The sequence below is a fragment of the Protopterus annectens genome, chromosome 2.part1 (assembly GCF_019279795.1).
Source record: "Protopterus annectens isolate FY-2018-M chromosome 2.part1, PAN1.0, whole genome shotgun sequence".
Taxonomy (NCBI): domain Eukaryota; kingdom Metazoa; phylum Chordata; order Ceratodontiformes; family Protopteridae; genus Protopterus; species Protopterus annectens.
Genome location: NC_056729.1, coordinates 304,890,965 through 304,905,329, shown reverse-complemented (window position 1 = coordinate 304,905,329; position 14,365 = coordinate 304,890,965). Strand labels below are relative to the sequence as shown.

Genomic DNA, 14,365 nt, shown 5'->3' with positions numbered 1-14,365 from the left:
GTATTCGTTTTGATTTCTTTTTGTTGACTGTGTATCCCAGAAAGTTCAACAACTGTATTATAAATGCCAGGTGTTTCAGAAGTATGTGCTTGCTGTCCACTTGGATCAGGCAGTCGTCCAGATATGGGTATATTTGTATCCCTTGAAGTCTGCAGAAGGCAATTACTGATGCCAGGCATTTCGTGAATACTCTGGGCGCAGTAGATAAGCCAAAGGGCAATGCAGAGAATTGATAATGGGTTGAACCTGCAAGAAATCTGAGGTAACTTCTGCAATCTTGTCTGATACGGACATGCAGGTATGCCTCCTTGAGGTCCAATGTTACCAGCCAAGACTCCTTGCCCAGCATGGGAAGAAGCTGCTGTAATGTGAGCATCTTGAATTTTGGTACGAGTAAATATGTGTGTTTAGGATGGATAGGTCCAGAATAGGTCTCCAATCTTTGTCCTTCCTTGGTACCAGGAATAGTCTGGAATAAAAACCTTGACCCTGTTCTTTTGTAGGTACCTCTTGAATAGCTTTCATGTCCATGAGAGCTGAAATTAGTTTTTGTGCCTCTGCCCTTTGATTTTGTGGCAGGTTTGGCATGCCTCTCATTTTTGGAAGGGTGTGAAAGTGGAATCTGTGGCCTCTGTATATAATGTCCAAAATCCATTTGTCTTTTGTCACAATATGCCAATTTTTTGAAAATAAAGCCAGTTTTCCGCCTAAAGGTGCTGCCATTAAAGCTTTGCTTGGCATGCAGAGGGGAAAGTCATTGTGTCTGCTTTCTGAATGGCTGTGATCTATCCTCTCTACCTCTTGGTGTAGGTGCTTGCCATTGTCTGGCACTAAATGATCCTTGAGACTGACCTCTACCCCTCGGGCGCCTGTATCTACCTCTTTGAGGTCTATCCGTGGCTGGAAAGGACCAATTTTTTGAAGGCCAGTTTCTGCTGAAACGTGGAGGTTGTACCTGTAGGAAATCTTTCACTATTTGCATTGATTTTGCCTTTTCCTCCATTTTCTTTAGTACCTCCTCAGCTTTAACACCAAACAATACATCTTTTTGAAGAGGTGCATCTAGTAATTTAGCTTTGACATGATCTGGTAAGGTTTGCTCTTTGAGCCAGGCATGTCTACGTATGACTGATCCTGTAACAGCAGCTCTACATGAGGCCTCTAAAGCATCAAAACCACACTGCAAGGTATGTTTGCCCACTTGCTCTGCACTATGCAACAAATCCTGCAACTCCTTTACATGTCTGCTCAGGTTGTGTCATTTTGCTTTTCAACTGAGATAACAAACTGTTGATACTGTAACATATGGAACTGACAGTTTAATGCCCTCATGGTTAAAGTGGCCGAGGTGTATACCTTTTTCCCCCACCTTTCTAAAGCTCTGGAATCTCTCTCTGAAGGTAATGGATTTTTGGCAGTAGAGGCCTTAATTCCCTTGGGACACTGTGAAATAGTTTCTGGGTCAGCAGCATGGCTTTTGTATAGGAATTGGTGTGAATCAGGAACCCGGTAATACCGGTCAGGTTTAACAGGAGCTGGAGGTATAGAATCTGGGTTGAGGCTGGCTTCTGTATACACATCATCTAATATATCCAAGACAGGAGGGATAGCCAGAGGCCTGTGCTGAGGAAGCAAGAGAAAATCCCCGAGTCTTTTCTTGGAATCTGAGTAATCTTGACCTTCCCAGTGAAAGTGTTCCCTCAAAGTATGTAAGGTTTCCCCAAAAGAATAGTCCTTGGGGGGGGGGGGTACCGAGGGAATGGACTCCTCAGCATCAGAATCTTCAAAAGGGGAATATGAATATTCCTGTTCCTCAGAATGTTCTGAGGTAATAGAGGCTTGGTCTGAGGAAGGGTAGTCTTCCTCCAATCTGGGCCTTTTGTCCGAGGGGTGTTGAGAACCCCTGATAAGAGTAATCAAATCCTCAGCCATTTTGAGCATCTGTTTTTTAGGCATGGGGCCCTGAGAGGTGCTCTGTGGAGCTTGTCTTTTAGTTTTCATGGCTGCTTTCGATTTTGTGAAAGCCTTAATGGAAAAAAGAGGAAGGCCTCAAGACACCTGGAGAGGTGGCAGGCCTGTCTAAACTCTGAGTTTCCCCGCCAAGAGTGGCATCGGTATCTGTAGTCAGAGTAGGGGCCGAGGAGCCTGTGACCTCGGGCACAGAAGACACCACTAAAAAAGCGTCATCGGTACTCAGGGGCTGCGTAGGCGCCTCGCTGAGAACCGGAGCACCTGAAGCCGGCTTTAGCGTGGTGTCGGTAGAAGTCGCGGACCTCGTATGTCGGTCCTCATCTTTGCGTCTTACTCAAAACTGGAGTCGGAGTATCCGATGACATAATGTAATTAAACTTTTTACCAAAATAGTGTTGGGTGAACTCCGCCCGACGCTTAATAGTGCGTTTGTTGAATCTAGCACAAAAACAACAGGCCGAGATGTCGTGGTCTGGGCCTAAGCAAGGAATGCAGAAGGAATGGAAATCCTTATGCGGTATTTGCTTCCCACATGAAATGCAATTATTAACTTTGTCCGACATTGGTCTGAGGCAAGAAAAGTTTCCCCAACGGGGTACTTAGCTTTCAAGAAGACTTCAGCTGAAATATTTTTCGTAAATCTCAGGAGCTGGCCGACCGTCACTTGCAAACTGCTTCTGCTTCGGGCACCGTGCGGCAAGAAAGACTGAAGAAAATGGCGTTGGCTGGTTCTTTTATACCCCTGCCGCACTGACGTCAGGGAAGAAGCGACGACAACCGACACCAGACCTAGACTTTGGAATTCGGCCGACCGAGGACCCGCCTGATGGCAGGACAACCCATCTGTTATGACTGCAACTGTATGCACGATGAACATCAAGCATGATCTAAGGCTAGGATGTTAAGAAGCAGCAATGGTAGACCTTATTCTTTCTACACCGCAAACACAAACAAAAAAAATGAATACGAAGACAAAAGATACACCAATGGCATTTTGTATGACGCATTCTACGCATAGTAAGGCCATTAGAGAGACTCTAGATAAGAATTGGCACATCTTGAAGATAGATAATTGTACATCAGAAATAGTACGAGATACACCTAGGACTTGTGTATAAAATTAAAAAGACTAAACATTTTAACTGCTTGTATCTTAATATCCATAATACAAAAAAATAAGAAATTGGAAGCTCTGTTTTACCTTTTGTTTAGTTTGTTCCAGTTCTGTCTTTACTGCTCTGCTGTGATGAACAACATGGTGCTAGAGCAAGACAATATGATCATCAATGAGAATAGCTAGAAAGTGCAATTATGATTAGATAAATATATCTAATCATTATTAATTATATTGGTACCTTAGTGATTATTGTATTGCATACTGTAATATGCAAGTTTTCCTAATAGAACTTCTGCATGTTTATCCTAATTTATCCGTGTTTTTATTTTTATTTGTTTACTTCTTTAGTTTGAATTACTGTTTTCCATTTCCCAGAGGTGTGGTAATTGCATCATTTGCGTATTGAATAGGGCTTTACAAAATTTCTCAAACTCAAAAAACAAGAGGAGACTGGGATTTCGATCCATAAGGTGAATAACCATACAGAATATTATATTCATAAAGCAGCAGAAAGTATTCCAAGAACTAAGCCAATATGGGAATGGAGCAAGGAAATGCTGAAAGGGATGACTGCAATTAGGGATACGGACAAAAGGCAAGAGGGGCCTGGAATTTATTGGAGAAAACTGGTAAAAGACCAAGGTATTGGGAGCAAATAATTAGAGGGAAAAGGCAATAGATTAGGAAGAGGCAAAGAATTTATTTGGACTGCAGGTTAGAGATTGCCTTCCCTATCAAGGATAGCTATCGGAGTATAGGCAAATAGAAAAAAAAATAGGGGGATCCTAAGCAAAGGACTAGCACCGGGTAGGGGTCTGTATCAGTATCTCGAATGCTGACAATATCGAATACAATATTGTCGCCTCGAGAATGCCGAAAGTGCACAACATCGAATGGGTAAACGGAAATCTCCGTATATATATATATATATATATATCTATATATATATATATATCTATATATATATATATATATATATATATATATATATATATATATATATATATCTATATATCTATATATATATATATCTATATATCTATATATATATATCTATATATCTATAGATATATATCTATATATCTATAGATATATATCTATATATATATAGATATATATATATATATCTATAGATATATATCTATATATATATATATATATCTATATCTATATATATATAGATATATATATATATATATATATATATATAAATAGGTATTCAAAAATTTAATAGTTTGAGATTTAGTGATTTGAACTATTAAATTTTCGAAATGCTGATATAGACCTAGAGACCCCTGGGGTAGGGTTTGTTAAAAAGGGATAATTAGTACAGCATTTAAAATACTGCATGATAATTATAAGAATCAGACAATGTTAAAGGACTGGAAGTGAGACTGAATAAGTAATTTACAAAGAAACACGGGGGCGGGTATATCTATGTCTCTCAAATATGTAACAGTCTGGAAGATTTAGGATCTTTGCTTGGAAATGTTTAAATAGGTATCTTATATCCCAAGTAGATTCCAAATAAATTTCATCAGGTAGAGAACAAAAGTTGGTGTGATGGAGAAGAAAGAGGTAACTGGGAACATATTTTTGGGAACATAATGAGTTGGAAGTCTCTACAAATTCCCTGTAGACTATTCTATTGAAAATACTGAGTGAGCAAAATGGTATAACTAAGGAAATTATTTTTTGAGCTATGATACAGAATTGGAATTGCCTAGACATAAGTAAGGCCTTGTTGAGTCTAATTACTGTGGCTGCCAAAAAGCAATTATTAGAAAAAGGAAGTGAAAGTCTAAATAAACTGTACTAGAAGTAGCGAATATAGTAACCAGCGAAAAGGTACCTGCATGAATGGCTTGTGCACGGCTATGAATATCCAACAAAACAAAAAAAGAAGAAAGCCAGCACCCAATATCTCCTGTGGCCTATTGCAAAACACTTTTATTCCATGACCAAAAGGTCAACAATTAACCAGTATGGTTATACCGGTTTCGGCAAAAGCCTTCTTCAGCAACCAAACTTGAAAAAGTGAAAAAAAATACATGGCATTAATATCTCCTTTATATATGTTGTCTGATGACGCCCTCTAGTGCACATGAAAAACACTACCATATTAATAATAGTATGAATAATGTAAATATAAGCAGTTATTTTCATGTTGCAAACACGATTAACTAAGCAACACAAAGAACACTTTATATCTGTGTAAATATACAATTTTTGTGAAACAATTTAAAATTAGTCAGTCATTCAACCCGGGTGGAAATAGGGCCCCCAATTTGATAATCCACATTTTCTCTTTATTTGTTAACATTTCATGTAATGTATGAGCCTCTTTATTCCTAAACCTAATATGGTCAATAACCATAAAACTAAAAGACCCCGTTGGATGTTTCAGCTTATGTTTAATAAGGAGCTCAAATCTTTCTTGTTTTTAATGTCACTTAGATGTTTCCCCAACCCTTATTTTAAAGGGTCGGGACATTTGTCCCACAAAATGCCCGACAACTACATTGGGCTAAATAAATAACACAAGTAGTACTACAATTAGCAGAAAATAAGACATTATATACATGTGGAGAGTTATGGGAAGTGAAACTGTTTGACTTTAACACTCTTGGAGACAGTAAATATAGTGGCCACATGCACAGCAGCCTGATATCAATTGACCAGTGATTGTCATTTGTTTAGTTGAACTCAAACCTTTGTCATAAACCCTTTTGTAATGGCTAAATAAGGATCCTAAAGACCACCCCTTCCGAAAAGAAAAGGAACACTGATCTCCAATATAATTGTTTTGTCATCTGATCTTAATAGATGCCAAGGTCTATGAATAATGTTCATAAAACTATTGGAGTTTCTCCAATAGATTGCAATTAATCCAAGTACCTGTGTTTTTTCAGTATCCCGAACCTGATAGGACAACTGCTATCTATCCTGTTGATTGGCAAACCGACTGACCCTAGCGATGTCACCCACTTGGTATCCCCTGTTCTTAAACCTAAATGTTAAATCTCGTTGGTGATGGTCGTACGTGGAACAATTTGAACAAATTCTCTTAATCCAGAGAAATTGTGATTTCGGGATATTCTTGATGACATGTTGTGGGTGGAAGCTTGTAGCATGTAGTAGGGTGTTGAATTGTGTAAACTTCCTAAATACTTCACTCTCCAAAGTGTCCAAGTCTGTTCTAACTGACACATCCAAAAAAGTGATATCTGACCTGGAATAGGACAACTTGAATTCAACACCCCACATATTGCAATTCAAATATTCCAAAAATTCCAAAAGGAATTCCTCATCTGCTCTCCACACCAACCAACAGTCATCAAGATACCTCCTCCAAATATCCATTTCATTTATATGTATATATTATGACTAGTGTCATAAATCAATTGTTCCTCCACATACGCCATAAATAGGTCTGCATAAATGGGGACAAAAGAAGCCCCCATAGCAGTACTTTGAAGTTGCCAAAAACACCTATCTTTGAAATAAAAAATATTATGGGTCAGGACCAATTCTGCCATGCAAATTAGGAGAGTATTAAAGCCTGGTTTATACATATTAGCTCAATCTAACCAATATTGCAAGGCCATAAGTCCTGCCCAATGGGGGATATTCGTATACAAGGAGGTGACTTCTAAAGTACATAGGAGCCAGTCGGGCTCCAACTGCATATCGGATATAATGAAGAGAAACTGAGTCGTGTCCTGTATTCTAGACCGTGTCAATGGTAATAATGGTTTCAAATATAAAGTAAGAAATTCTGACAAAGGCTCAGTCAAAAAGCCTCTGCCTAAAACAATCGGTCGACCGGGCGGTCTATAGGAATCCTTATGGATCTTGGGCAAAAAATATACTGTTTTTTGGGATGGTCAACCTTAAGATGAAAACAAACATCCTTGGTGACGATACCCTCATCTTCTGCTCAATTTAGGAAGTGATCAATATCCTGTTTGAACTTGTTAGTTGGATCAACGACCATTTCCTGATAATGAGATTTATTATGAGATTTATTATATAATTGACACTCACCCTCTGCTTCATAGTCTACCAAATTTTGAACCACCGCTGCTCCACCCTTGTCCGCAGACAAGATAACAATTTCCTTATTATTAACAAGATTTAACACAATCTTTGCTGTTTATCCAGATTATCCTTCATCATATCTTGTTCGTTCAAATGCAAATGTAAATCCTTAAGAACTTCATTCTGAAACATTTGTACAATGGGTAACATAGGTGACTTCAATGATGAAGACCTGAAGCAAATATTTCTAAGTTCAGAAGAACAAACCTTACTCCCCTCAGAATTGTGAAAAAAAATGATTTTAAATTAAGGTTACGACAAAAATTCACAATATCATGTGCAAAATGATACTCTTGAACAAAGTAACCTGGCACAAAGCTTAAACCTTTATTTAGCACCTCAAGTTGTTGCTCATTCAATTTAACAGAAGATATATTACGCAAATTGTTCACTTTAGTGTCTAAATTTTGGTCATATTTTGAAGAATCCCCCCAAGACCCATAGTGTTTTTTATGCTTCCTACCCCCTCGTCTCAGATTTATGCGTAAAGGGATTCCCCCTACCAAACTCTGCTCCAAATTGTTCCTCTTGGGAACAGGCGAGACTCTGGTGTGGCCATCCTCCCAATCTGTGTTAGATGATGTATCTTCACCAGATGTAGCAGACTCCCTATTCCTTTTCTTCAATATAGACTTAGGCCGTGAGGCTCTTGATTTTTTGGGGGTTTGAACAGCTGTAACAAATTTAACCCTAGGACGCACCTCAAAGGGTTTACCTCTGTCATAATCCCCAACATCACGAGTGAATTTCTTAACTTTTCTTTCTTTTAGAACAGAGTCCAATTCTAATAAATCCTTGCCAAGTTTATCAGTACAATTTTTATAACATGGAAGCGTTGAAAACTCCTTTCATAACTAGTTAATATATCCACAAAGGTCATAGAGACCTGTTGTTGTGCCTCGGACCATTGGGCCAAAAGGCACTCATCTGGTTCAGCAACCGTATAGACAAGAGGCTCACACATTAGATGAAATGTTAACAAATAAAGAGAAAAGGTGGATTATCAAATTGGGGGTCCCATTTCCACCCGGGGTGAATGACCAATTTTAAATTATTTCCCAAAAAATTGAATATTTACACAGATATAAAATGTTCTTTGTTTTGGTTAATCATGTTTGCAACATGAAAATAACTGCTTATATTTACATTATTCATACTATTATTAATATGGTAGTATTTTTCATGTGCACTAGAGGGCGTCATCAGACACCATATATAAAGGAGATATGAATGCCATCAATTTTTCAAGTTTGGTTAATGAAGAAGGCTTTTGCCGAAACCGGTATAACCATACTGGTTAATTGTTGACCTTTTGGTCATGGAATAAAAGTGTTTTGCAACAGGCCACAAGAGATGTTGGATGCTGGCTTTTTTTGTTTTGTAATGAATATAATGACAGAAAACAACTGGAAGTGGGATCTTTTGAAAAGGGTAGGAACAAATTAGACAAAATGGTAACTGTGGGAACAATACATGCAGAATAACATTTTGGAGGAAGAATAAGGTTTAAAGGAAGTCAGGATTTGAATGAGCTATGCAATGTTTGACTGAATGCCTGAATAGATAAGTGATGTATAATGTTTGCAACTAAATTATATCGATATGGTTTGTTTTCATTTGAATGTATGGTTACCTAGGTCATAAGTAATAATTTAATAAACATGCTTCCTGTTTAAAAGAAACAATTGCATATAACAGGCAAAGACTATACAAACTAAGATCTGACACTACTTTTAGAAAACAGCACTGCAACAATTTCAGTAAAGCAACAGGGATATTTACTTTTTTGTGTGTTCATCTTAACAGCTATGGTACAAAGTTAATTTTGTGCAAAACCTGTACGAGTACAAGTGAAAATAAAAAAATCTACAAGACTAGAAAAAAAGTCATCCACTAGGATTTAACACACAAGGCTATACAGAGTTATTACAAACACACTAGCACACATTAGCACACACTAGCACACACTACATTTTTCTTACCTTCCTACAGACAGCACTGTAGTTTCTCCAGGACGGCTCTTTCTTACTTCCTTAGTCTTGCTATTTTGTCTCATCAACGGCCATCTTTTGTGGGAACAGCGTGTGCAAACATCCTTTTCAATAACTCCACCAACAGTGTGCAGATGATGCCCACGGCAAGTGTGTTTAGTTGGAGTTAAGCCAGGAATGCCAGGACTGACAGGAGATCCAGGAGTGGTTGGTGAATTTGGAGTATTAGGACTTAATGGGCTGAAAAAAAACCCATTTATTATAAACTGTCATTCACACAGAAAGATCATGTTAAAACTATAATATACAGGGTTAGCATTTTACTTCAAATACACTGCAATTGCGTTATTTCATTCTTCTTTCTAACAGAGCTCACCTTTATCTGAGCATGGTTTAAGTACAGTTGTGTAAGAAGTTAACACAAGAGCAGACATCCTACTGGTAAGTGTTGCAGTATTCCAAATAGATGGGTAGTCTTGCCAAACTACCTGGATGTGCAGCCATGCTAACAAAGCCATAACCTTCCTAGAGACATACATCTGACATATGACCCAAGCCCTTGGACAGAAGGGTACACAAGTGGATGCATCAGCAAAAATCCTCAGACCATCTCCAAGCCTGTACGTCTGAAGAGGCTGGAGATGCAAAGTAAACCTGCAGCTAAGCGTGGAGAGGGAAAAAAAAAAAAAAAAAGACAGTGATACCCCTTAGTCCACGAGGAAAAAGGGAAGAAAAAGAATCAGGAAAGGGGAAGGAAGAAAGCAATACTGCAACAGTAAACAGTAAGATATCTACTGTTATGGTAAGTTCTTACACAACTGAATTGTGTCCTTCCTTAGATTACTGTTGCAGTATTCCAAACAGATGGGCAATATCCAAAGCTTAAGAGGTGTGATGGGTGAATGGAAGGCAGACAGAACTGTCTAGTAATCCAGAGAGGACTAAACTATCAAAAGCAGCTCTGGTTCTAAAAAGGCATCCACTCAGTAATGTTTGGTAAAAGGATGTACAGAAGATCAAGTAGCTGCCTCTGAAATTGTTCTAGGGTCAATTTCCTTGTAAAAGGCATCAGGAAAAGTGCACTCCTCTAGCAGAATGCACATTTGCTGGAGGGGGTAAGGATCTGTCATGTAAAGTGTAGCAAAAAGAAATGGGGTAAGAAACCCAGTTACAAAAGTCTGCTTTGAAACTGGGATACCCAATTTGGAGTCTTGAAAAGAGAAACAATTAATCAGATGTGTACATTTCCTTGGTCTTATCCATGTAGAATCTGAGCACAGTCTATGCACATCCCAGGAATGCACAATTCTTTCCTCTTTCCTTTGAGGGTTAGGGAGGAAAGTAGGAAAGTTTATGGCCTGATTGAGGAAGAGTTCATACAGTACTCCTGGCATGAAGGAGAGCTTGGCCCTTAAAGACACACCTGCCCTTATGAAAAACAAGGAAGACAGGATTTGCCATAAGGGCCTGAAGCTTGGAAAACAGTCTCGTAGAGGTGAGCACTATCAGAATAGTTTTCCAAGTACAGAATTTAAGAGAGGCATACACTGCTGATTTGAAGGGATGGAGAATTAGTGAGATCTTAAGTAGAAGGGTTAGATTTCTTTTAAAGTTTTAGTTGGGAGTACACAGTCCAAGTACCATTTTACCTCTAGTCTAGTCAAAAATGGTGGGTCCAGAGGTAGGCATGTATATATGGCTGAATGGTTAGCCTTAATACAGGAACGTGCCAGGCCCAATTGAACAGCTCACACAAATAAGGTTTATTCTACCTGTTCTCACAACAGAAAGGGAGAGCAAGCATATTACCCGGTTACTTCTGACCTTCTGAATCCACAGAGTCTGCAAAACTAATGTAATATGGCACAACTATTAGATTTGCTGCCTCACTGCACTTTGTTCTCCTTTTCATTTCTCAGTTGGGATGCCTTAAGTGTGTAGTCTCTACTTCATGTTTGTCTGCTTGAGTTTTTGCTGGGAACTTAGGTTTTCTTCTAAACTCCTGAAACATGCTGTAGGTGAATTGGCGATCCTTAAAATTGTCTGTAGATGTGCATGTGCATTTTGTGATGTCCCATTCAGGATGAATTCTATGCACTGGGCCCATTGTGTGCGGCAATAATCTGGTTCCCTGCAACCTTGTATTGCGTTAAATAAGAGAGGAACATAGGGATATTAACCTGAAGTGGGTCTTAATGTAGGGAGACACCATATTGCGAATCTTTTCCATTTTGCTAGTAAGATCTTCTTGCCACATGGTGCACCTTAAACACATCCTCAGAAAACTGGTGTCTAAAAGGGACCACAATCTTATCCATATTGCCAGGCTGAGGATGACACATTGAGATGAAGTAGTGAGTCCTTATGCTGTGTGAGCAAGTCCACTGTAGGGTGAAGCTTCTGGTGATGGCCCTTGGTTTAGTGGAGGAGAAGGGGGAACCAGTGCTGCCCTGGCCAACAGGAAGTCACCAGTAAAATCTTTGAGCATTCTTTTTGGATCTTAAAACCTTAGAAAACAGGGAAAGTGATGAGAAGGCATATAAAAACCTCTCTGTCTAAGGGAAGGACATTGCATCTATTTTTAAAGCTTGAGGACAGGAGGTCCTAGTGTAACAGTGTGCAAGTTGTTTGTTGTGGCTGGAAACAAAAGATCTATCTGTGGCACCCTCTACTTGTGGACTATATCGAGGCACATCTTCCTGTTCAGCATCCATTCATGGGGATCTTCCCTCAATCTGCTTAGAAAATCTGCCAGGACATTGCCATGTGAAGGAAAGAAAACCACCTGGAGGGAGTGGCTTGCTTCTGTAGCCTTTTCCTATACCAAAAGACAAAGTATGCACAGTTGGTAAGATCTGGTCCCCCTCCCCCCATTTGTTAATGTATCACATGAACATTGTTCTGTCAGTGAATGCATTTAATGGACCTTATTTCCAAAAAGGTAGAAAATCTGCACGGCCTGTACAAGTTGCCCTTATCTCCTTCAGACTGATGTGCTCTGGTCTTAGATTTGCAAGCGACTGCCCCTAAACTTTGTTTTCCCATCCATGCTCTCCATGCATCATTTGACACATCTGTGTGCAACTCCTGCAGTGGTGCCTACATCTTGAAAGAAAAAACTGATTTAGTTTTACCTGTGATACCATAACATTTCCTTTCTTAGACAAGACAGGAAAGGAACCTGTGTGTCCAAGGGGTAAGAATGTTGGGACCAGGTGGATTTCAGGTACCACTGGATCTTCCTCATGTGGAGTTGGGTAGATGGGATCATGGGGATGTTTGCTGTCATGAATCCCAATTATTAGAGTTTCTCCCTTGCAGTACAAGACTAAAGTAGGAGGAGAAAAAGGAAGTAACTGGTGACGCTCTGCACTTTGAGGGCAGGAATGCTTGCATGAACTTAGTGTTTAGCCTGCATCCCAAGAAAACTAGATCTTGAACTGGTTTCATTGCAGACTTTTTCAGGCTGATCATGAAACCAGGGCCTGATGAGGTTGAGGTGAGTCAACAGTAACTGCTGAGAAGGAGCCTGAATTAACAGGTCATCCATATAGGAAAATATCTGGATTCACAAAGTCTTGCACTAAAGCTTTTATTGGGGCGAGGCACTTGGTGAAGCCTCTTGGGGCTTCACCATAAGGTGAATCAAAAAACTGAGTGTGATGAGCCAGTAGAAAATATCTAGCATTTCCTGTAAGCTATGTAAACAGGAATGTGAAGTCAAGCATCCTTCAATTTCAAAGAAACTAGGAAGGCTTAAGAATGAATGGGAGCAGAGTTTGCGAGGACAACATCTTGAAAGATGGAACAAACAGGAAGGTGTTGGGGGGGGGTCTACGATTGGTCTCCTCCTTTTCTTGGACCTAGGAGTCTGGAATAGAACCCTTTTCCTCCCCATGTACTGTGGGGGTACTGGTTCTATTGTGCCCTGCTCTAGTAATATTTGAAAGATGGGACTGAGCAACTACTTCCTATTTTGTGGAGGACGACTGATGTCATTGAAGACGGGAACTTCTTTACAGGTCATTCTGTATCCCTTTCTAGGTAACAGAAAGCACGCATAGGTCTAAAGTGAATAAGTGAATAAGAGCTTTTTTTTTTTTTTTTTTTTTTTTTAAGAGATAAGACCAGCCATTTGGACAGAGAAAGGGGAGGACAGAGGGGTGGGGGAAGGGGGTCTTGCAGCTCTAGAGTCCCTTATGGGTAGTCATGGATTCCTAGGCATTTTCTTGGCCTTACAAGAAGACCCTGGTTCCCTACAAGCAACAGAAATGGGTTTTGTAGGGCAATTCCTTTGGCATCTGGATACAGAAGTGACAAAGATCACCTACAGTTTTCATAATTTTACCTTGTCCCTGCAATTGTCTAAAAAGACTGTTCGCATTTAGACTAAACACCTTAATATCTTTCAGAAGTGGTGGAGAGCTTAATCACGGGTACCTCCAGATCAGAGCATGTAGCGGCTACTCTGGAACAGACTTCCACTGCCATGACAGCTACATTTATTGCTGTGTCCAGCTACTTGGGAAGCCTGAGCCACCAATGATGAGGCCTGCTACTTAGTGATGATGCCTCAGGGGAGGACAGTGTTTTATTCAAATTGCTGAGGACAGACCAAGTATTCATTCAAGTCTGATAATTCAGAGCTCTGAAGGCCAAAGTAGAGAACATTTAAACCTTCCCCCCCCCCAGTCTGTCCACTGTCTTGCTGTCCTTATCTGAAGGAAGAGCACTGGCAGCAGGCAGTAATTTAAAAGGTTTACCTATTGACACAGAAAACATATCTGCCTCAGTTACAGAAATGTTGAATTCTTAGGTACCTTGTAAAACCTGTCAGGCCTTTTTGGCACTGGTGACTGGGAGTCTGGTGTAGTATAAGTAGACACAAAAGCATCCAGAAAAACCTCCAGATTACAGGGGTCCAAGGAGTACCTACTTCTAAGAGTTTATAGCCTCTCTGTTGAACTTCAGAAATCTGTTTAGATTCTCATTCAGAATGCTTCTTCATATTTCACAATAGTTTTCAAAAATGAAGCTTCAACAGGAGAATCAGGAGAAAGGAAATCATCAGATGCCATGACCTGATGGATGGATTTGAGATAAATAGGCTAATAACTGATCATAGTCTTATTCATCCTCCATCTTCAGAAGAGATGTCTGTCTCTTTAGTGGAGTGGAAGGAGAA

At 39.6% G+C, this 14,365-nt stretch overlaps 1 protein-coding gene across 1 annotated transcript in view; it reads right to left on the bottom strand.

The window, feature by feature from the left end:
• Positions 1–14,365, bottom strand: part of RELL1 (RELT like 1) — a 456,049-nt gene that overhangs the window by 104,394 nt on the left and 337,290 nt on the right. The window contains exon 5 of the mRNA XM_044062145.1: positions 9,172–9,420. Within this exon, the coding sequence (XP_043918080.1) occupies positions 9,172–9,420 (249 nt within the window). The remainder of the gene's footprint in view (positions 1–9,171; positions 9,421–14,365) is intronic.